General features: G+C 42.4%; 1 protein-coding gene across 1 annotated transcript in view; it reads left to right on the top strand.

The window, feature by feature from the left end:
- Positions 1–1,442: 1,442 nt before the first annotated feature.
- Positions 1,443–24,905, top strand: part of frem3 (Fras1 related extracellular matrix 3) — a 110,799-nt gene continuing 87,336 nt past the window's right edge. The window contains exons 1-2 of the mRNA XM_052040816.1: positions 1,443–6,490; positions 15,334–15,423. Of these exons, the coding sequence (XP_051896776.1) occupies positions 1,468–6,490; positions 15,334–15,423 (5,113 nt within the window). The 5' untranslated portion in view covers positions 1,443–1,467. The remainder of the gene's footprint in view (positions 6,491–15,333; positions 15,424–24,905) is intronic.

Raw genomic sequence — 24,905 nt, 5'->3', positions numbered from 1 at the left:
AACAATGTCCAGTGATAAGGGAAGATAATAGTTATAGAGTCTCGTACTCCAAAATGACAGTCCAGTGTCACATGCTGTGAGCTAACTGATATCTCTGCCTCTCTTCCCTGCATACTTAGCTGTCTCAGTGCTCTCACCAGTGTTCAGTATGGCACATTGCAAATCTACGTAGTTGTTGCAAGCAAAATGACACCTGTAATTCTCCAAACAATGCACTATACAATCAAGTCTTGTATCTCCAATAATTATTGCTACCTGTCCAGGATTGACACTTTTGCCACATGAGTTAATTTAATAAGCATGTTTAAAACATAAAGACTTCAAAATGGATATAATGTCAACCACCAACTTCTTCATAATACTGCAGTTTTTTTTACCTCTGGTCACCTGGCTCAGGTCATTTTGTTGGCATTTTTCTGCTGCATTTGTTTTTTTTGTTCGTCACTTATTGTCACATTGATTACACATAGGGTTTTCCATTCACCGCTGCCAATTCTAATTTTCTCATTCCTTCGTCGTTCTGCCCCAATGATCATCTGAAGCTCAAATTCGATCTTTCCATACTTTCTTTCTTTTTGTCCTGGCTGTGAATTCCTTCCCTGCCCAGTCTAGGGCGCTGTTGGAATCAATGCTTCACCGAATCCACTACGTCCCTTTCCCTCTCTCTGAAGACCTTAAAGATGCACTACCTCTCGGACTAAAAACGACAGCTCGGCCAATTTAGTATATCTTACAACCGGAAACGGTAGACCACTTGGTTTGATACAGTTGTTGTGAATTGACATGATACAAGGTGACTACAATCACGGGAAATGCACGAAAATGGGACTCTGAGATGCAAACAATATACAATGAAGAATGATGCAGGGATGTTTGCGGAAGTCTGACAGGGATGTCCACTATTGTGAAATTGAAATGTAAATATGAACTCCACACACGTTAAGAATGACGCAGCAACGGAAACACGCGTGCTCTGGTTAGCACGAAATCCTCATTTTCCACTAGTTATTTCAATTTGAATGAACAACAGCAAGCATCGACCGCACTCGCCGCCAGTCAGCTCTGCATCAGGTGCATAGGCTGGTGCCTGCCGTCCAATTGCATTTCTCCTACAATCTGATTGGTTGCATGGACATCTCCGACGAACCAATCACTTGTAAAATCTGGAGGCGGCGCCTTTACCTGGACATGAGGACGGGACGGGTCAGGGGGCTGAGGGAGAGGGTTCGGAGTTCCCGAGGGCGGGGTCAGTGTTTCCCGGGTGCTCCCCGGGGGCGGGGTCAGTGTTTCTCCCGGGGGGCGGGGTCTCTGTTTCCCGGAGGCGGGCCGGGGGTGGGCTCCGTCTGGGCTGCATTACCTGGAGCGGGCGCTGCGAGAAGGAGCAGTTCTGCCCATGTGTTCCTGACAGCTGCAGCCACATCCGCACCGCAGAGGCAGCAGCTCTCCCAGGCTCGGAACAAACTGCAGATGGCCGGCTCCCGGTACACAGCAGACCCACGGGCAGTTGCGGGCAGCCGCGGGCTGAGCCCCCGCTCAGTACTGTGCGCTCTCTACCTGTGCTTCCTGGCTCCTCCGAGCGCCGAGGAGCAGTTGGAGCCCGCTCCGATCGGTGCCCCTGACGCGGTGCTGATCGCCAACAACTTGGTGAGAGTGCCCTTCGGCAGATCCGTGCACATCAACCCGGTCAGCGACCTGGTGATCCAAGTGCGCCCGGGAGACAGGTGCCTGGTCACGGTGCTGGAGAACGACCCCTTGTCCCAGAGACCCGGCATGTTGTCCCCTAAGAAGTTCCCCTGCGAATTCGGGCCGGAGGACGTCAAGTACACCCACTTCGGCTCCAGAAGCCCGAGCAGAGACCGGGTGAGGCTGCAGCTCCGCTACGACACCCAGACGGACACCATCATCCTCCCCTTCCTGATGGAGGTACAAGTGGTCTTCCAGCAGCTGCAGGTCCTCACCCGCAACATCCCCCTGGTCGTGGAGAGGCTGAACGGCGCAAGCAACCCCATCGACAGCAAGGTGCTGGGTTTCACCTTCGACAGCGGCTTGGAGACCTGTCAGGTCACTGCGCTGCTGGGCACTGGCGGGCTGCCCCGCTACGGCAGGCTGTTGAACTTCACCGGCGGCGGACAACTGGTGGACTGCGCCGCCTTCGTGAACGCGGGCGTCCGCTACCAGCACACGGCGAGCACCAGCTCCCCCAACAGGGATTACATCCCCATGCTGGTGGAGCTGCTGGACGGCCACGGGACCCCGATGAGACAGGAGCATTTCCAGGTGATGGTGAGGATCCGCCAGGGCACCGAGAACACGCCGCCCAGACCCAGCTTCGTGGCCATGATGATGATGGAGGTGGACCAGTTCGTGATGACGGCCGTCACCAGCGACATGCTGGCTGCCGAGGACCTGGAGACCGACCCCGACCTGCTGATTTTCAACGTCACCTCGCCCCTCGGCCCGCGGGAAGGCCACCTGATCAGCACCGACGACCAGAACCTGCCCATCACCTCCTTCTATCAGAGGGACGTCGGCGAGCTGAAAATCGCCTACAAGCCGCCGGCGGCGGACTCGGACACGGAGCGGATCTTCCAGCTGGAGTTGCAGGTGGTGGACGCCGAAGGCGCCGCCTCCGAGCCCTTCGCCTTCATGATCGTGGTGAAGCCCATGAACACGCTGGCGCCGGTGGCCACCAGGAACAGCGGGCAGCTGCTGTTCGAGGGTCAGTCGCGGCCGCTGTCCAGTGCCCACAACCTGCGCATCAGCGACGAGGATGACCTGCAGCGAGTGCGGATCAGCGTGCTGCACGGCCTCAGACACGGCCAGCTGAGCGTGCTGGGGGCCCCCAGGACTTGGTTCACCCCGGCCGAGCTCGACGCCGGCCTCGTCGTCTACCAGCACGACGGCAGCGACACCCACAGCGACAACATCGTCTTCCGCATGAGCGACGGCCGCCACCACGTGGAGTTCCTCTTCCCCATCACCATCGCGCCCACCGACGACCAGCCGCCCGTGCTCAACGCCAACACCGGCCTGGTGCTACTGGAGCACCACATGCACCAGATCTCGCCCTTCGTTCTGAGCGCCAGCGACGTCGACTCCGACGACTCGACCATCGGCTTCGTGCTAGAGCCGCCGTATTCCCCGGTCGGCATCCTGCTTCTGAGGCAAGGCGAGCCGCCCGACCAGCCCTCCGGCTGGCGGTACGTGGAGGACCAGCAGGTGTACGAGAAGGTGGTGACCCAGTGGACCCAGCAGGACGTCCTGGACGGCAAGCTGTACTACCGGCACGTCGGTCCCCACAGCACCGGCACGGTGATGGACTCCCTGGCCTTCCGGGTGCAGGATGACAACGACCCTCCCAACCAGTCCGGGGAGCACACCCTGGTCGTCAAGGTGCAGCCGCTCGATGATCTGCCCCCCGAGCTCTTCCCCGGCACCAGCCTCCAGATGGTGGTCAGGGAGTACGAGCTCAGCCACCTCCGCAAGAAGTTCCTGCGCTACACCGACCTGGACTCGGATGACCAGCTCCTCAGGTACACCGTCCTGTCCCCACCCATCGACACGGACGAGAACAACCCAGTGAGGGCGGGAGACCTGGTGCTGACCGACAAGCCCGAGGCGGTCATCAGCGAGTTCACCCAGGCTCAAGTGAACCACCACAAGGTCTCGTACTGGCCTCCGGATCAGGAGCTGGGCATCACCCCTAGGGTGGTGCAGTTCACCTACTCGGTGCGGGACCCGGCGGGAAATGGCGCCACGGGCACCTTCACCATCTTCCTGCAGCCGGTGGACAACAAACCCCCTCAGATCACCAACACCGGCTTCACCGTCACCGAGGGCGGGGAGTTTGTGTTGACCAACGCCCAGCTGGACGCCAGCGACCCGGACACCGATAAGGACAGACTTACCTTCACCCTGACCCAGACACCGGAGCACGGCCGCCTTCAGTACGTGGGAGTCGCCATTTCCGCAGGCGAATCGTTTATCTTGGACGATATTACAAACGGGCGGGTTGTGTACTGGCACAGCGGCGACGAATCCACCACAGACTTCTTCAAACTCGACGTCGCCGACGGGGTGCACGAAGTGCCGCTGACCGTCAGAGTTACAGTGCGCCCCGTGGATGACGAGACGCCAACCATTACCCTTCCCGAAGGCCAACTTGGATCGCACATCGACGTCCTCGAAAACGGGGCGACTGAAATCACCACCAATGTCATTCAGGGCACCGACGAAGATACTGACGACTTAATGCTAACGTTCATTGTGGAAAATCCCCCCAAACTGGGGGAGATATTAGTAAATGGGTTGCCTGTCGAGAGATTTACTCAGGAGGACATAATCAGCGGGTCAGTGGTCTACGCTCATACCAATGGCGAAATTGGCACTCAGAGGAAACAGGATTCCTTCAACTTGACTATATCTGATATGTCAAATGAATGGGTTGTTGGTGGAAATAAAGTACAAGGCGTCAGAGTTCAAGTCACCATCTTGCCTGTAGACAGTGTGGCACCTGAAGTCATTGTTGGTGAGCAGTATACAGTGGCGGAGGGGGAAAAGAATGTCATTACAATGGCAAACATAAATGCTGAAGATATGGACACTCCTAATGATGATATCCTGTGCACAATAATTGTTCAATCAACATCTGGTTATGTTGAAAACATTTCCCCGGCTCCAGGGTCTGAGAAGTCAAGGAGTGGCACACCCATTAGTGCTTTTACAGTTAAAGACATTCGCGATGGCCACATTTACTATGTGCAAAGTATTCACAAGGGCATTGAAAAGGTTGAGGACAGGTTCACCTTCCACTGCTCCGATGGCATTAACTTCTCTCAGCGCCAATTCTTCCCAATTGTCATCCTTCCAACCAATGACGAAAAGCCAGAGATTTTTGTCCGCGAGTTTGTTGTGATGGAAGGGATGAGTCTTGTTGTTGACACCCCAATTTTGAATGCAGCTGATGCAGATATCCCTCCTGACAAACTTCATTTTATCATAACAAAACCACCAAAGCACGGTCAGTTTGTGCAGCAGTTCGCACATGGTACTGTGCCAATTAAAAATTTTACTCTGGAGGATATTTCAATTGGTTCTTCTGTTGTCTATGAACACGATGATTCTGAAACCAAAGAAGACAGCTTTGATATCAGACTTACAGATGGCAAATATACTATAGATAAGACAGTCCCCATCATGATAATTCTTGTTGATGATGAAACACCGCGTATGACCATAAATGATGGTCTGGAAGTTGAAATAGGTGAATCAAAGATAATAACCAACAAAGTCCTAAAAGCAACGGACTTGGATTCTGATGACAAAACATTGACTTATATAATTCGTCACAGCCAAAGCCAAGGCTTATTGCAACATTTGATGAAAGATGGTGATGTGGTTCAGAACCTCACAGTTGGCATGAATTTTACTCAGGATGAAATTGACAAAGGATTGATTCAGTATGTGCACACAGGCCAAGAAGGTGTGCGTGATCTCATTAAGTTTGATGTAACAGATGGCATCAACCCACTGATTGATCGTTATTTTTACATTAGCATTGGCAGCATTGATACAGTGTTCCCAGAAGTAATTAACAAAGGTGTCACACTGAAGGAAGGTGGGAAGGTTACACTGACTACTGATTTACTGAGCACCAGTGACATTAACAGCCCTGATGAAAACTTAAGGTTCAGTATCACTCGTGCCCCAAGACGTGGGCATCTAGAAAAAACTGATAGCCCTGGTCTCCCAATCACTTCCTTCACTCAACTCGAGTTAGCAGGAAACAAAATCTATTACATCCATACATCAGATGATGAAGTGAAAATGGACAGCTTTGAGTTTGAAGTTACTGATGGTTACAATCCAGTCTTTCGTACATTTCGAGTTTCAATAACAGATGTAGATAATAAGAAACCAATACTCACAGTCCATGATTTGGTAGTGAGTGAAGGGGAAATGAAGCTGATCACTCCATTTGAACTCACAGTAGAGGACCATGACACTCCAGACTACTTACTGTGTTTTACTATTACTCAGGTTCCTGTTCATGGTCAGCTGTTACTTAACAGAAGCCAACCAGTCACCAGCTTCACCAAGCAGGACCTCAATGATAATCTTATAAGTTACAAACATGATGGCACAGAGACAAATGAAGATAGCTTCTCTTTCACAGTAACTGATGGCACACATACTGAATATTTTGTTTTCCCAGACACTGTGTTTGAAACCCGCAAGCCTCAGACAATGAAGATCCAAATAGCAGCTGTTGACAATGGTGTCCCACAAATTGTTGTCAACAAAGGGGCTCCAACGCTTCGAAAAATGCACACTGGTCACCTTGGATTTATGATCACCAGCAAGGCACTGAAGGCTGAGGATCGTGACAGTCCACACAAACTCCTAAAGTACAAGATCTTTGAGGGTCCAGCGCATGGCTACATTATTAACACTGAACTGGGAAATGACAGTATTGCTACATTCAGTCAAGGTTGGTGGGAATTTTTAGAGCCAAGTTTTCATTATAAAAGCTTTTTTCACCTGATTTTCCAGTATTTAATCTCTATATCAAATGATAGCAATTAGTGGCACAAAAAATTAAAATTAATCTGTGACTTACTTTTCACAATGCCTTCAAATATGTTAGGCTTATAGATAAGACAGCAGCCTGAACAAGTAATGTCTGTCCCAAGAACAATGACATCTTTCACATGTGCTCTATTATAGATGCATTTTTGCCCATATGCCTGAATTCAATCATTTGCTCTTCTTGTGTGATTGGTGTTGAACAACATGACATTTCCTTTGGCTTAAGTTCCTTAAGCATAGGTTGTACTGAAGTGGTATCAAATATGCAATGATATATATTTGACTATTTTTATCTATGCAGTATAGTTTTTTGTCCTTGCATGATTGTGTTTGTTATAAGTAGTTGATCAAAGATCAACCCGCTCTAATCAGTGAAGTTTGGTCAGAAGTTACTCAGTGCATAAAAGAAGTTTCAAAAATTAAGTAAAAAGTGAGTTTCAAAATGATTTGATGGCATTACCAGTCCAAAGACATCATTTGATTTTGAAAACTATTTTAATTTAAGAATGCTTTGAAGTTAGAAACAATTAAACAATGTGGTTCCTTTGTAATACTTTCCCTCCCAGACCACTGTATATAGAAAAAGTGAATGAATTGGTGTCTAGTGTGAAAAGCGGATCATAGCATAATTCAGTACAGTTTTCAATAGAGACAGTCCACATGGCAGTATTAGTTAACCTCATTTAAAAAGCTAGTCAACTCTTTGAGGCATTACCGCAGTGCACAATATACATCAATTAGCTGAACAATTACTGATCTTGTATTGAAAATTATTCCTTTGAGCTTTTAAACAAAAGCATCTGAGAGCAACCAGAAGAATGGATGATCGTAAACTGACTTTAATTATGCAATCTTTGGTGTAATGATTTATGATCACCATGCCAAAAGTTAAAGCATGGTGAAACAGAAGCATGATTAATATGTATTGTGCCATAAAAATAATTAACATACGGGTTTTTAGTCTAATGGTGTTAATACTTTTAGCACATGACATTATTGTGAAGGAATGTGAGTATTGGATGTTAAAAAAAATTAGCAACTACAGTTTTATTTTATCTAAAATAACATGCTACCAACCTGACTCATACTTGTTGAAATAGAAAATATTTCATTTTTTTAATCATAAAACTATTCCTGAGACATAACTAAATATTACAGCAGAATACTTATTTGGATATTGTTACTCTTCATATCTTATATCCAATCTATAACTGCCATCTCTTTCTGGTATAACTATCGTTATCACTTTGTTATCTATTGTGAAGAATCTGTTGGATTTTGAATATATGACCCTGGTGATGTGAAATTAACACAGAGACTGGTAATTTCCACATATTACTGGATAGATCTTCAGTATTTCAGTGGCATGGCAGTCAGCCACAAGTGTGGCATGACCATGGGCCACAATGATGAAGTAAATTCCACATTCAATCCTCCGTTTGCTTTGAGTTTTAGTTCCTATTGTTTTCAAGCCTAATGGTTAGAACTTGAAAACGGGGAGCACAAAACTGGATTTTGATGAAAGTAATAAGATTTGGACCGGCATGTCAGCAGGGAAGGCAGAATACAAGGTTAATGGCAGGACTCTTAGCAGTGTGGAGGAACAGAGGGATCTTGGGGGTCCACGTCTATAGATCCCTCAAGGTTGCCACGCAGGTCGATAGGGTTGTTAAGTCGGATGGAGTGTTGGCCTTCATTAGTCGGGGTATTGAGTTCTAGAGCTGTGAGGTGATGTCGCAGCTCTATAGAACTCTGGTCAGACCACACTTGGAGTATTGTGTTCAGTTCTGGTCACCTCATTATAGGAAGGATGTGGAAGCTTTAGAGAGGGTACAAAGGAGATTTATGAGGATGTTGCCTAAATTGGAGAGCATGTCTTATGAGGATAGGTTGAGCAAGCTAGGGCTTTTCTCCTTGGAGAGAAGGAGGATGTGAGGTGACTCGATAGAGGTGTAAAAGATGATAAGAGGCATAGATCGAGTGGACAGTCAGAGACGTTTTCCTAGTGCGACAATGGCTAACACGAGGGGGTATAATTTTAAGGTGATTGGAGGAAGGTATAAGGGGCATGTCAGGGGCAAGTTTTTTTACACAGAGTGGTGGGTGTGTGGAACGCACTGCCTGCAGAGGTTTTGGGGGCAGATACATGAGCGACATTTAAGAGACTCTTAGACACGTGAATGACTGAAAAATAGGGGGCTATGTGGGAGGGTTAGATAGATCTTAGAGCAAGATAAAATGTCGGCATGACATTGTGGGCCAAAGGGCCTGTACTGTGCTGTAGTGTTCTATGTTATATCAGAAAGTAAAAATGTGAAGGCCTTCAGCCAAAAACCTAGACAAATTGGGGAGGTGGCCACTGCAATTTATTTTTAGTGAACGATTGTGAGAGGAATAGTAATGAGTGCAACAATATATGGGAGAAATGAAATTTAATTGATTGAAGGATATTTAGAAAGAAAACCTCAAACCAAATACTCAAATTCACCCATTTTCCACTGGTCCTTCTTTCTGAGGTCAGGTTTGGGGTGGTAGGATAGAGAGAATGATGGTTATTTGCCACAGGCCCAATTGGTTGTCGGGTGGGGAAATCAGACCAATGATTCATTTGAAGAGGTTGGGGACAGGAATTGGGTCAGACTGACAATTTGGAGAAGTGCTTGAGCATTAGGCAGAAAATGACAAAAAAACTGTAGAAGCTGGACAACTGAAGTGAAAACAGAAAATGCTGGAAACTCTCAGCATGTCAGGCACCACCTGTGGAAAGAGAAACAGTTAACATTTTAGGTCAAAGACCTTCATCAAAACTGGAAACCCAATGGGAGAATGTTGGAAATATCAACACATCAGGAAATGTCTGAGGAGAGACAAAAAAAGACACTATTACTGATGGATAACTTTACAGAATTGTCCAGCTTGATGGAAACAGAGAAAGCAAGTTACCTGAGATTATCGAATTCAGTATTGAGTCCTGAAGGCTGCAACATGTCCAGACAGAAGATCAGGTGCTGTTCAGGAGAAAATGAGTGGACTTGAAGTAGAATTTGTTCAGTGGGAGCACAGGTGCAGCCAGAAAATGAATGTGTTGACGGATGGAAACTAGTTGGGCCATTGTTCAACAAAGGAATGGAGGACCCTCAGACCATCCTGCTGAGGGTGGAGATGTAGAAGGATAGTATGTCCAAGGCAAGCTGGTTGGGACCAGGACATTCAAAACTTTTAAATTGTCAGAAGGCAGCAGAGGTATCACGGATAAAATTGGGCCAGTGGAGAAATCCATTTTCAATTGTATAGCTCTGAAGATAGATGCAATGGAATCTCTACATAGATAGGACAGTAGACCAACCACTTGAACCTGGTAAGCATATTTGTATAGGAAAATATACCAAGGTGCTTCTTAGGGGGAAATCACGTATTTGATACCAAGCCAGTGAGAAGAAATCAGAATTGATTATTATACTTTATTTTAATCACTGTCTTAAAGCAGAAAATGGAGGAGTTGAGAAATTTGGCACATGGGAGAGAATTACAAAACATAGGGTTCAGTCAGATATAGGAACAACCATCAAAGACAGAGGGAAAAGAATAGGGATGTACCACTTAGAGAACACAGCTAAAGGAATGAATACAATTCTGGCCACCGTGTAATAAATATATGTACCGTATGTCTCTAAGCAGAGTTTCAAGGGAAAGCAATTGTAAAATTATTTGGAAAGAAATTTCAGGCTATAGTATATAAAGAGGTGACTTAAAGATGCACTGTATTGAGGTGCATCATCAAAAGGGGGTTGATATACATGTACAAAAGAATAAGTTGCAGAACTACAAGGAAATAAGGAGAGGGAGGACGGGACTGACAGAATTGCTCTGCTTGAAGCCAGCATGATGCCAGTGAGCTAAATGGTCTCATTATTTGTTGTTGTAAGTAAGAAAGATGGAATCGTGAGTAAGGAGGATGGAAAGGGGCTTCAAAGGCACATAGAACAAGCTGAATGAGTGGGCAAGAACATGACAGATGCAATATAATGTGGAAAGATATACTGGCTTTGAACCTCTGGAATTCTCTGCTGTCGTTGAGTTTATTCAAAAATAGACTGAGGCTCAGTTATTGAGTTTATTCAAAATAGAAATCGATAGATTTCTGGCTATTAAGGGGTATGTCAATGAGTAGCAGGTCAGCCATGATCTTAATGAACGACAGACCAGGATTGAAGGACCAAGTGGCCTCTTCTTCTTCCTAGTTCTTAATGCAAAATCTTTTAATTGTAATTTAAGTATGATAAACATGAATGTACTGAATATTAAATTCAAAGCCATTACAAGTTCTGAATCCAACCTGGATCTTCTCATGCCGTTCAGCATTTAACACACATAGAAAATATTTAAACGTTCTCTTGACTGGGAATTCTGCCATTTCAATGATTGATTGTGTCTTTGTTTTTTCTATAATTGTGGTCTCCTGAAAGTTTATATTAAGTGATCCTATAATCTGAGGTTTTGTTAATAAGGTGAATGGTAGTTTTTAACCTGAAGCATTGTCCCACAGTTGCATCAGGAAAGCTTTCAGATGCCTGAATTTCTGACACACTTGATCATGGAAGCTTTTAGACTTTATTAATAACTCTTCAGCCTTCAATGAAGTTTATTTTGTTTTGAATCATGCCACTGAAATTTGACTGATGCGACTTCAAGTAAAATTTGCTAGTATATTTATATAGCTAGATACTCCTCACCTGTTTGTTTAATAGGTTATGACAGTTAGCCCAGAGAGGAGATATTCATCTTATAGGTAAAATAATGTAGATGGAGATAATCTACAGCCTTTTATGCAAGTAATTCTTAAATGTAGAGCTATAGACTCATAGAATTAGAGTCATACATAATGGAAACAAGTCGCTTGGCCCACTGGGTCCATACTGGTGATAAGCACCCATTTATATTAATCCTCCATTAATTCCATTTTTATTCTCCACTCATTCCCATTAGCTCCTTCCAGATTCTACCATTCAGCTACACAGTCTGGGCAATTTACAATGGCCAATTAACACACTGGCTCATATATCTTTGGGATGTGGATGGTAACTGAACACTTGGAGGATACTTGCGTGGTCACAGGAGAAAAAGTGCAAACTGCATATAGACAGCACTAAAAATCAGGATTAAACCTGCGTCAGTGGGGCTGTGAGGCAGCAGCTCTACCAGCTGCAGCAGTGGTCTTAGAAATTTCATGTTCTGTTCTGTATGGTGGCCATCAGAACTCACCTGTAATCTGACACCAAGCTCTATCTTTTCTAGCTCTTCCCGAAAAAAAAGTAACTCAAAAGACGAGGTTTTATACATTGGACAGATCCATTGACTTTGCGTTGGTAGACTGGTGATCTGGTCCAGAGTGAGCCACGTTTTCCATCAAGGGAAGACTGAAGCCACTAATTCTATCTTTCTGCTCATTGAAACCTTCACGCTGAACCACTCTGTAACCTCAACATCCTATTTTGTTAGGAGCTCAACTTCCGATTGCAAGACCTATTTATCGCAAAGAACATCTTCTTTTACTTCCATAACATCACTGATTTTTACCCCTGCTTTAGTTTATCTTCTGCTGAAATTCTGATGAGTATTTTTGTCATATTCAGATTCAGCTCTTCCTGTAGGCTCTTGATATCACTTTGCAATCACTGTCCAAAAACCTGAGCTTATCCAAAACCGTGCTCTTCTTCAATAAATCTTGCTCCCAAATATCCCTCTCCATGTCAGGCTGACATTGGTTCTCAATCACCCAAATTTAGACACAAGAGAATGCAGGTGCTGGGATCTGGAGCAAAAAAACGAGCTGCGAGAGGAATTCAGTAGTTCAAGCAGCATCTGTGGAGGAAAGGCATGGTCCTGATGCAGGGTTTTGTGTCGAGTCCACCATCCACAGATGCTGCTTGACTCACTGAGTTCCTTTAGCAGTTTGAGTTTTGCTTTAAATTTAAGATTCTCACCAACATGTTTAAATATTTTCATAGCCTTGCCCCTTTAGCCTCAAAATAGCTTTCCTCCCTCCTCAACCACACTCACTGTTTCTCTTGTGAATTCCTGCAGTCTTTGTCCAAGCATTGGTGGTTATGTTTTCAGCTGCCTAGGTCTTACGATGTCGGGCTCCTTCCCTAAATTTATCTTCCTCTATTTCTCTCTGCCCGGCATTAAGAGTACCCCCAGCCCCATTTCCCAACACCTCTATTTTGAAAGGCTAATCATTGTCTAAGCTTTTATTTGGTCCTGTTAACATCACTCTTTTTTTGGTTTAGCACAATTTAATTCTTCTTGATTATGAGTTTTACTTTGGATATTTTACTACATTACAGAGTTGTTTAAGTACACAGTTATTGTACTGTTCCTGAAAAGCTTTCAGAAAATATTTCATACAATGCATCACATTCCAATCAACAAATGTTGGTCAGTGCCTGTTTACCTAGGCTATCAAAGAGGTGAATGTCCATATGTATTTTGCCACATGCAAGATCCTTCAGTGGGAGGGTTATAGAAATTCCAGAAAAAAAAAACAAGTTTTAAGTGATTTTTTTTCCAGAGTTTCCTTGGTTCTTCCATTGAGGTTCCAAATAAATGCATCACAATTGTCTGGATGTTGTACAAACTTGAACTGTATAGCATTCTTTAGTCTTCATTTCTATCAACACCAATTTCACTTCTTGAAGTGCACTTGTGACAGGAAGCGTTATCAAGTTTGTTTAACTAGGTGTACTTTCAAAAAAAAAGAAAGTAATGCTTGCCGGTTTGAACTAGCATTGTTTGGAAGGTTTTAGAGTTTGGTTATAAGACTTGATGTTATTACTGAAAATAATGCACTGATTAAATGAAAGAGAAGAAAGGCTGTTTAAATAAAATGTTTGCTGCCACAGATAGATTGCAGAATGCAATGTGCAGAGTACTTATTAAATGGTTGAATTTTCTTTCCAATTTTCTGTCTTATTCTGCCTCCAGTATTCCAAGATTACACCTGATTCCACTCACTGGTGGAATGAGTATATGACATACTCATAGGATGGTCCTGTGATGCTGTGATAGTTCATTGTCCCCTTAACTCTCCTATCTTGCAAAGGTGTCACCAGTCACTTAGTTCCTCCTTGCATCATCAATGGGGATTTACTCTTGGAGACAACCTTGGGATCAAGCTTTCCTACTCCATGACACTACACATCCTTTTTTGTGCTTAGGTTGCCAACGAAGTAAAAGTTCTCTTTTTAAAAGGAATGCTTAAATTTCACAAGACAAGGGAGCAGAAGCAGGCCATTCAGCCCATCGAGTCTGCTCCAAGGAAAGGGAAATAGAAATGAGAAATGGGGAATGGGGGAAGAAGAAGAAGAAAAAAAAACTATTCTAATCCCAATTACCGGCCTTATCCCCATATCCCTTGATATCCTGACTATTTAGATATCTATCTATCTCCTCCTTGAACGCCCCCACTGATCTGGCCTCCACTGCTGTACGTGGCAAGGAGCTCCACAAATTCACCACCCTCTGGCTAAAGAAATTTTTCCTCGTCTCTGTTTTGAAACTGTACCCTCTAATTCTAAGATTGTGCCCTCTGGTCCTGGACTCACGCACCACGGGAAACAGCCTAGCCATATTTACTCTGTCCTTTCCTATCAATATTTTAAATGTCGCTATGAGGTCTCCTCTCATTCTTCTGTACTCCAGCGAGTACAGTCCAAGAGCTGACAAACGCTCCTCATACGTAAGCCCTTTCATTCCTGGAATCATCCTCGTAAATCTCCTCTGAACCCTCTCCAACGTCAACACATCCTTCCTAAGATGTGGGGCCCAAAACTGCGCACAATATTCCAAATGAGGCCTCACTAGTGCCCCGTAGAGCCTCATCAACACTTCCTTACTTTTATACACTATACCTCTCGAAATGAATGCCAACATAGCATTCGCTTTCTTTACCACCGATCCGACCTGGTGGTTAACCTTTAAGGTATCCTGCATGAGTACCCCCAAGTCCCTTTGTACTTCCGTGCTTTGGATTTTCTCTCCTCCTAGATAATAATCTGCCCGCTTATTTCTGCTTCCAAAGTGTACAACTGCACATTTCCCTACATTGAATCTCATCTGCCATTTCCTTGCCCATTCTCCTAAACTGTCTAGGTCCCTCTGCAACCTTCCTATCTGTTAAAGATTGCTTAGAAAAATATTACTGTTGAATTTTTTCCCAGTTCTGATGGAATTGCAGTTGACGTTTTTCTACATCAAAATATCTTGCTACAGACAGGGTACAGAAACAGGAATTATTAATTGGCACAGTCCCCCATTGTTATTTGATGTTGCTCTTCATCATACAAAAGCAAAATATGGATGTCAGATATCTGAAGTAAGAAGAGAAACTGCTGGAATACACATCTGTGATGAGAGAAAAGGGATCATTAGAAATGAATGAAAAGACGTAAAACCAAAACATTAATTCTGTTACTTCCCTCACAGATGCTTCCTGACTTGTTACATTTTGCACTTTCTGTCTTTATTTCCTATCCACCACAGTTATGCAAAGAACAGTAATTTGCATTTTTTCCTTAGCACTGGTTTTAAGCACGTATTAACTAGCTAACTTCATTACTAGAACTTCAACTTTCTTCACTTAGCTATAATTCATAAGCTTGATGTGCATTTAGAAGAATAAGAAGAGGATTTGCTTGATAATGTATCAAACCACTTATTCATTGCCTGCAAATTTTATTTTAACAGCTGACATCGATGACATGAAAATCTCCTATGTTCTACATGAAGGTGACAATGCCACAAGTGATATCTTCTATTTCTCAATTGAAGATGCTGGTAAGACTTCACTTGTTATGTGGGCTAATATACTGGCTGTATTATCCAAGAGTTTTAATTCAGGCATTGCTACTGATGAATTGAGGAAGCTGCATCTTTATTACTACATGTACCAATGTGTTTCCTGTCACCTGTTGTTGCTGTGTGAAAATGTTTAAGAATGGTTGGGTACACTGAAGTTCATTGTATGACGATGGTTAATTACATGTGAAGTTTGCTAATCTTGCTTGATATACTTTTTGCATTTACATACATGCATTGTAAACTTAAATAAGACCTGTTTGTACACTCCCTTAATCTAGTTCTGCCTGAAAACTTCCTATTTTTTGCTCTGATATTAATTTATGCCCCTAGTCTTTTTCCTCTTTTTTTCCCTTTTTAAGGCAACGTTCCTGAGCCCAAATCCTTGTTAGAGTTTTTCTGCTCAATCTCCTCGTCCCTTCAGTCAGCCTTACGAAAATGTAAAATGTTGATTCATAACTCAGCCTTCTCTGAATGTAATCAGGTTATAGTTACAATTAGAAAGCTAGTTCTTGTTGTTTAATTCTGGGTCATCAGCCATTATCAGATTTTGCTCTCTGGTTGGCCTGCTTCCATTTTGTTCCTTTCACACTTCAAAGGCCCTTCAGCTGCTTCTAATGGGTGCTCTGTTGTTTCCTTACTCTGTAGAAGCCATAGAACTGTACAGCACAGAAGCAGGCTCTGTGGCCTGCTGAGTCCACGCCAACTATCATTTACACTAATCCCACACCAATCTCATTTTTATTCTGCCCCCCAGATTCTACCGCGCACCTGCAATCTCACTCTACTCACTTACCTGGGTAACTTACAGTGGCTAAGTAATCTACCAACTCGGCAGTATGGTTAGTAAATTTTCAGATGACACTAAAGTTGTTGACAGTGAAGATGGTTATCAGGATGTACAAAAGGATCTTGATCAGTTGGGTAAGTGGGCCAAGGAATGGCAAATGGAGTTTCATTCAGATAAGTGTGAGGTGTTGCATTTTGGGAAGGCAAATGAGGGTAGGACTTTCACAGTGAATGGTCAGGCCCTGGGGAGTGTTGTAGAACAGAGAGACCTAGGAGTAGAAGTATGTGGTTCCCTGATAGTGGCTTTGCAGGTAGACAGGGCAGTGAAGAAGGCTTTTGGTATGCTGGCCTTCATCAGTCAGGGCATTGAGTATAGAAGTTGGAATGTTATGTTGCAGTTGTACAAGACATTAGTGAGGCTGCATTTGGAATATTGTGTTCAGTTTTGGTCACCCTGCTATATGAAAGCTATCATTAAGTTGAAAAAAGTGCAGAGGAGATTTCTGAGGATGTTGCCAGGACTCAAGGAATTGAGTTATGGAGAGAGGTTGAGCAGGTTGGCACTTTTTTCTTCGGTGCATTGGAGAATGAGGGGTGATCTTATAGAGGTGTATAAAATCATAAAGAGCATAGATAGGGTGAATGTGCACAGTCTTTTTCCCAGGGTTAGGTAATCAAGAACTACAGGACATACTTTTAAGGTGAGGGGGGAGAGATTTAGTAGGAACTTGAGGGGAAACTTTTGCACCCAGAGAATGGTCAGTATGTGGAATGATGTGCCAGAGGAAGTGGATGAGGCAAGTACACTAACATTTAAAAGGTATTTGGACAGGTACATGGATAGGAAAGGTTCAGGGGAATATGGGCCAAACGTGGTAAAATGGGACTAGCTTAGATCGGATCCTTGGTCAGTATGGATCAATTGTGCCAAAGGGCCTGTTTCTGTGCTGTATGACTACAATTGTATAACTTGACAAGGCAATTGTATTTAAATATAGCATTCCACTCAATACAGCTCTCTATTAAGTAATGCAATCCAAACAACAGGGAGTGTTGGAGTCATCCCTGTCCCTTGAGCTGTAGTTTTTTACTGATTGTTACAGAAAGTCACTAATCCAGATCAGACTGGTATTGTAGATTATAGTGACATTGTGTGAACTTGTAGGTTCTTCCTTACATCATTTGTGATTGAGCCATAAACACATTTATTATTTGGCAATGAGATTTGATTATTTTTTAGATTGAATCACTAACAAGAAAACATGTTTAGTTTTTTGAGTATCAGTGTTATAAATACTCTTAATAGCTTTGATCTGTATTTCCCCTGGTAACTAACCCACTAAATAGAAGCAAGAAACAAACAACAAAGATTTTTTTTAAAAGAAGTGAGAGACAATTTCATTTTTAAAAATGTTAAGGAGTTTGGTTCCATCTGTTAACAAATCCAGCATCACCATTATAACTTGTTCAATCAATTGATTTACGTACTTCAGAAATAAGTTAACGATTATGTTGCAGAGGAGACTTTTCCACTATAAGGAACATAAATCCCATTTTCGCCCTGTTGATTGTACTCTTGGCTCCTAGTTAGGAGGTTATTGATTTAATCTTAAATCCAAGGCTTTAGCACCAAGGACTGGAATTTACAGATTTCTGCAAACAAATGGTACCACTTGAACTTGCCCATTCACCGGATTTTAGTATGGAAGTTTCTGTCAGGTAGACCTTATATACGGCATCTTTCACCTGGATTATATTTGTGGGACCCTTTTATGGGCAAAAATTTGCTGAATTTACTATGTACTGTTATTATTACATTTCATAATAGTTCATTATACCAGGGTGTTTCATTGAGGTTTGATAACACTGTAGGAAAATTAGCTGGTGATGTTGAAAGGTAAAATGCAAAACTTAATATGGTGAAAGTCAGGGTGATCAATTACTTACTGGCTGGGAGAAGATGTTGCTGTCACTATATAGTGTTTCAACCATTCACGATTCAGTGTAGAACCAAGCAGTGCTTATTTTAAGTCAAATATAATTTTAGTGATATGCTATTTAAGCTTTTGTGCTAGGATTTCTCTACTAGCAAAAGCAATGCTAGAAGCAAAGAAAAATGCTTTATGATTGTTCCATGCTACTGTTTAGTTATCTGTACGGTAAGTCATCTACTGCAAACAGAAGACCAACATTTAGGAAATTCCTGTAGTTCATTTCATAGACACTTGCTGACTAGAATAATTATAAAAATGTAGAACTATTTCAGCAGTCTTTGAGATGGTAACATTGTTGGATTATTGTTGCTAATTCAGTCTGCTGTTTAACTGTTTCTGATAACAACCATTCGACAGATTGCATTGTAAAATGGATCAGCTGCTGTATGCCGTGCAGTAACCTAACATTGCTTTGCTTGGAATTAGAATCTTTCAGACAGAATCTATTGTTGGCAAATGTTAATCTATTCTAATGACATTCTTCCTTTCTATTTTCATGGAAGCTTAATTTATAGATATTGGAACTTTATATGTACAGTATCCATTAAGCTTTTGCTGATTCATAACTCTGTCTTTTGAAATGCCCCAACACCACTGCAGGTCAGCATTAGCTAAACTTAGCTCCTGAAACAACCTGCTTCAAAGTCCACATTGTCACATTGCCATATTTGCCTGCTGGGGCAAGTTTATAAACTCCTCAGGATAGACTTTGTGAATTCTCTGCAGTTGCTAACATCCTCTGGTGCTTCATATTCTTCTAACTTCTGGGGAATATGGGTCTGGTCTACAAAAGTACTAATAATGTAACATAAAATGCTACATTAAGTGATTGCAATGACACTATACTGGAGTTGTATGGTCTGCTACCATTCCATTAAATTTGTAAATCATACATCTCAAACCCAGTCAGACCACTGAAGGACTTCAAATACTAATTCAATGGCTGCTGTTCGGCAGAGTTCACAGTAAGGTGTCTGCAGCTTTCACTGTGTATGGCATCTTGTCAGCTCTCTGCCAGGTTGCCCTGACGACTCAGCCTGTTAACACTTGCAGCCAACGTTGACACGTTGACCTCTTGGCCAGTGTACCAGAGGATAAGTGCTGCCCTTGGAACCACATCTCAGCATGTGTTGTGCCTTCAGGAAAAGAGGGGAGCAAATTAGAAGGAGTGAAAAAGGCTAACAAAAACAGAGCAGCTGTGCCTCTGCCATTCTGTGTCTGCAAAAGGCTAAAATTTCAAAGGATTAAGCAATTACGGTGAAAGCAATCATGTCCCACTGTTGATTGGCTTCCAGTTGTGGTTGGCTGTTGACATGCAAAAGTAAAGCAGTAGAAAGTGACAGGCTGATATGTCTGAAGGGGAATACCAATGGGGGAAACGAGAAGTCGAGGATAAAAGCAAAACTCTGAGAAACCAAGAGGGAAAAGTTTTGTTAGCTTTTTTAACCTTTTTAAGGGGTCGGATAAAAAGAAAACATTTGTTGTTGGGGTGTAGGGATGGAGCTGCTGTCAGGACAAATAAAATGTAGCTAATTGAGTGGATGAAATATCACTGACCAAGTGGATGAATACAATTTGTTTGAGAGTTCTTAATTTCTCCTCAGAGCGAGTTCCTCCAGGAAGCATTGTCTCTTGCCGTGTGATTGACATCTGTCCATCAATTCAGCTCCACATTAAAGTATAGCTTTTGTCCTAAAGAAACCTGATCAAGTTTCACTTTTTAAGGACCTTACTGACTCTTTAGGTTATTTTTCATTGAACGTTCACTAAGCTGATTGAAGTTGTTTTAGGCACCAGAGTAACACAAGGACAGATGCCAACCCAGTCTTTTAAGAGCATGAAAGATTTTCAAAGCCAATTTTGTCCTTTTTTTTTTGCATGGTACTTAGCTGCTGTTATTGGAAATTTGACATCTAATCTTCATTTCCTCTCTTGATTAACATTCATTGAATCACGAAGAGGGCAATATCATTGCCTGAATTCTCTCACCATTCATATGCTTAAATGATACAAACAGTTAACTTTTTCCAGATATATCTCACAAGATCACAAGACAAAGGAGCAGAAGTAGGCCATTCGGCCCATCGAGTCTGCTCCATGAGCTAATCTAAAACTATTCCTATCTAGCCCCGATTTCCAGCCTTATCCCCATACCCCTTGATGCCTTGACTAATTAGATACCTATCAAATAAAAATGAGAAATTGGAACAAATCAACATTAGAAAAACCTCTTGGAGGATTTTGGAATGGAATGATATGTGATAGCTGAAGATCCTCCTGGAAGGTGTTAGTATTAACCACATACTTGGGTTTCTCTTTCATGCGCTACTGTCCAGTGGGTGAAAATGCCAACAAGCTTTATTTTTTCCATGCCCACACAAATTAAAAATTTTATTTCAATGGAGTTTTCAAAAACAAAACAAATCTAAATTGGTAGCCCTGGATATTTTTCAAAAGCAACATATTTTTGCCTGTTGAGTGAATGCATGGGTAATTGTTGCATGATGTGTACTGAAATGAAAAATGAAAATCATTCTTGTGGGGAAAATGCTGTAGATATAATTCTTGCAGAAGAATGAGAGGGGACCTCATAGAAACATTTCAGATGTTGAAAGGACTGGACAGAGTAGATGTAGCTAAGCTGTTTCCCTTGGTGGGTGAGTCCAGGACTAGAGGGCACAGTCTTAGAATTAGAGGGTACCAGTTTAAAACAGAAATGAGGAGAAATTTCTTTTGCTGGAGGGTAGTGAATTTATGGAATTCTTTGCCACATACAGCTGTGGAGGCCCAATCATTGGTGGCGTTTAAGGAGGTAGGTTGCTCATTAGGGATTTAGTGCCAACCAAAGATTTGAGAAAGCTGCTGCAACATTTTTCAACATGTACATGTAAAAGAGAAAAAGAGGAACAGTTGAGACACAAGCAAGTAATGGTGTTGCAAACACATAGACTGAAATTTTCAAAGTAATATGACAATGCAGCACCAAGAAAATGAGAAATTGTGGATTGAAAAAAAGCCTTTGGACACTCAGCACATTCCAAGCACAGAAAATTACATTCAGCTTCATAATAAACTTTGCTGCTTCATGTTGAATCTCCTTAAGGAAATTTGTGATTTAAAAACACCACAATGCAAGCAACAGTGACAAATTGAAAAATTTTGAAGACTAATCAGTCTTCATTTGAAATTTCATTATTTAACTATGACCTACATCCTTGGCACTGGTATCAATAGGTTTGTACAGAGGGATTACGTGAGTATATGCCGCATGAATATAATTAGGTCGTGCTTTTACTTCATTTTCTGTCAAAATCCTGACATAAAAATTAGTCAGTGATCAAAGAAAACCAGCTTTGTCTGAAGTAGCTAAGGGTCAGAAGGAATTCATCATTGTTAAACTGGCCGAATTTTATGGTAGGGGTGTGCATAATAAAACTGTCGTTTTAAAGGAAAACCAGGTAAGAATATATCTACATACCAGAGTGCCAGCAGCAGGTAACCTTGGCAACCCTAGAATTGGAAGAGGCTTGCACTTAACTCATTAGTGAGGCAGTCACCTATAGATTTTTGGTGAAAGCAAATCAAATCCCATTGTTGATTAGCTTCTAGTTACAGAATCGTAGAGTCATAGAGCCACACAGCACAGAAACCGGCCCTTCAGCCTAACTGGTCCATGCCAACCAAGATTCCCACCTAAACTAGTCTCATTTGCCCGTGCTTGGCCCATATCCCTGTAAACTTTTCCTATCCATGTACCTATCCAAGTACCTTTTAAATGTTGTTAATGTACCTGCCTTCCCCTGGCAGCTCATTCTATATACCCATCACCCTCTGAGTGAAAAAGTTGCCCCTCAGGTTCCTATTAAATCTTTCCCCCTCACCTTAAAGCTATGCCCTCTAGTTCTTGATTCCCCAACCTTAGAAAAAAGACTGTGCACGTTCACCCTATGCCCCAAAGAGTTCCTCCAGTGTTTTGTGTGTTGCTCTAGATTTCCAGCATCTGCAGTCTAAATGATCCGCATGGATGGCATGCAAAACAGAAGTTTTTCACTGTACCTTGGTACATGTGACAATAATAAACCAATTACAATTGGACGAGAGAGGTATTGGGAAGGAAAGGGGGAATGCAGTTATGAGCAGCAGTTCTCCACCCGGAGGATTGAAGGTGATGGATGGACTGCGGGGCAAATGATGCAGAGAATGGCGGCAGTGCAGGGCAGAAGTGGGGGGGGGAGAGTGCGGAGTGGGGGCTGAAGTGGGGACGGGGAAGCGGAAGTGCGCACCGTGGATAGTGGAGCAGCAGCTCAGGGCAGGGAGAAGATGGCGCTGTGGCTGCTGGTGGAGATGAACTGGGTCAGTTGTGAAACAATATTGAGCTTATGCCCGTGTTAGTCCTGTTTGACAACTTGACAGGAAGAGAGCAAGAAAGATTAATTGGAGCAATTTGTCTGCTCAAGCAGCTTTTTATGGTAGTTGCCAAGAGCTAGCATATTATGAAACTATATAGACTTGTCAGAGAGAAAGGTATAAATTATGATGAAAATATGCCCAAGGAATTTGAGTCAATCTAAGTTTCAAAGGTTGTATGGGTATAAATATATTAAATGTTATAAAGTTTGGTATGTAAAAGCCTAATTGTTGAAATTGTAGAATCTTTGACCTTCATTAAAGTACTAAATTATTCTGCTGCAAGTAAAACCTTGCCTAATCTGATTTGTCTGGATGTAACGCTTGGTTTCCCTCAAAGTTTCTTCACAAGGTTTTTAGTGATATGACCTGGTAACTGATGCTGAAATCTATATTCATTCTTTGCTAGTCGGAGCACTTGGAATAATTGGTTCAGGAAGCAATGTTAAGATAAAGTATGTTTAGGATCTCCCTCGTGATGTCTCATTCTTTCATTAGTCTGTAAGAGAACCATGATTCCTAAGCTCCGCATGTGTAAGCAAACTATGTTAAACTTTCACGTAAGCAAAATGACAGCAATAATGCAATGTCCAGGGAGACAAGCTACATATACTATGACTGATAAATTGTCAACTATTATGTGCTCAAGAGCAGACTTATTATTGATATAATTCAAAGTGGTCAGTTATCTTTATTTTCCTGCATTGAAATTACTGTTTCTTTTATTTCCTTATTGTAAAGAATAATCACATTCCTTGGTTTCCAGCCATGTGGAAGGGCATTTAGCCCCTAATTCATTGCAAATATTTTTGATAAATGAGGTAAAATTAACACAGATTAACCACTCAGTACCACTGCCAGTTGCCACTTTACTTGAAGGAGTTATATCAACAAGAAATATTCAGAGTGTACTTATTTGAATTCAGAGTTGTTTCCAACAATCTGAGCTCATTTAGAAATAGATTATTTGTGATATAAGAAGATGATTGGCAATGCTCATTCTGTAGCTACAGGTAGTTTATGGCTCTCAGTTTTGGATTTGTTCCAAGTGACTATCAATCCTTTGGTTAAGTATCGGAACTGAACTATACTGTGAATAGATCATAATTTCATTAATATTAGTTGCCAAGAAATTCACCTCCGGTCAATAGCAATAAATGCGCTATATGTTTGTGATAGCACATTGAAGGAGTCAAAGAATAAATTGCTGCTGCCAGCAGATAGTGTCTTTAGCACTACTGACGAGGTATGAATTTACAGCAACCTGATTAGATCATTTCTTACCTGTTATTTGCATATAAAACTCATCGAATATGCCCTTGGTAACCCAAATTCATAATCGACACTGGAGAATAAGGAAAACTGATGCACTGAATCTGACCAGTGGGCATTCCTTTCATTGTACCAGTCAACATTTAAATAGCATGAATACGCCAGCTAACACCATCCCTTCATACCACACCAATTTCAGTGAAATAAATGATTTGGGAGCGATGGGTAGAGAGGGGAGGTGTGGGGGGAATTGTGCGCAATGGCAGATGGCAGTTAAAATATGCGCGCCACTGATCCTAAAGAAATTCTGGCCAGTTTTTTGCATCTACCATTGGGATCAGTGCAGTATTATAAACAATGCTCTAAACAGCCAAAACCCAATAGATACATCTTTAAAGAAGATTTTTGCTTCAAGTTGTTTTTAACCCTCTTGAAGGTGGTGCCTCAAACTGCAGTCAGGGTCCCCGGACACAGTTTTTATCAGTAATTTATTCAAATGTCCAGTAATTATTGTGATTTTAAGTTTGATCTGCTAAATTTTCTCATTTTGAATTTTTTTATGCTGTAATAAGCTATCTGGATAGTCCAAGAGACAAAATCTACCATGCAGAGATGATATACATTACAAGTTTCTAAACGCGTGTCTAGTTTTTTGAATGGTTTGCTTTATGGATTGGGATTTTCTGGTCAGAGGTTAAGAAGCCACTACTCAATCTGTCTGCAGGACACATATATCACATCAGTGGATTAGTGAGCCAGTGTGTACCAGACAGCAACATATTTGTAAATAGAGTGAAGTGGTAACAGACCACTTCACACCACCGAGAAACTGAGTATGGGAAGCAGATCTGTTTCATACAGTTACTAATGTATTATTAAACACAACAGCTGGCAGCCCAACTCAGTTTCTTCTCAGACAGACAAAGGATTCCACAGGCATGTTAATGGACTGGCACAGCTGTTTATGTAAGGGTTACAGTCCTGCTTTATTTATATATG

This window comes from Pristis pectinata, chromosome 2 (genome assembly GCF_009764475.1).
Source record: "Pristis pectinata isolate sPriPec2 chromosome 2, sPriPec2.1.pri, whole genome shotgun sequence".
In the NCBI taxonomy this organism is placed as follows: Eukaryota; Metazoa; Chordata; class Chondrichthyes; order Rhinopristiformes; family Pristidae; genus Pristis; species Pristis pectinata.
The sequence above is the reverse complement of the archived record's forward strand: the minus strand, read 5'-3'. Positions and strand labels throughout refer to the sequence as shown.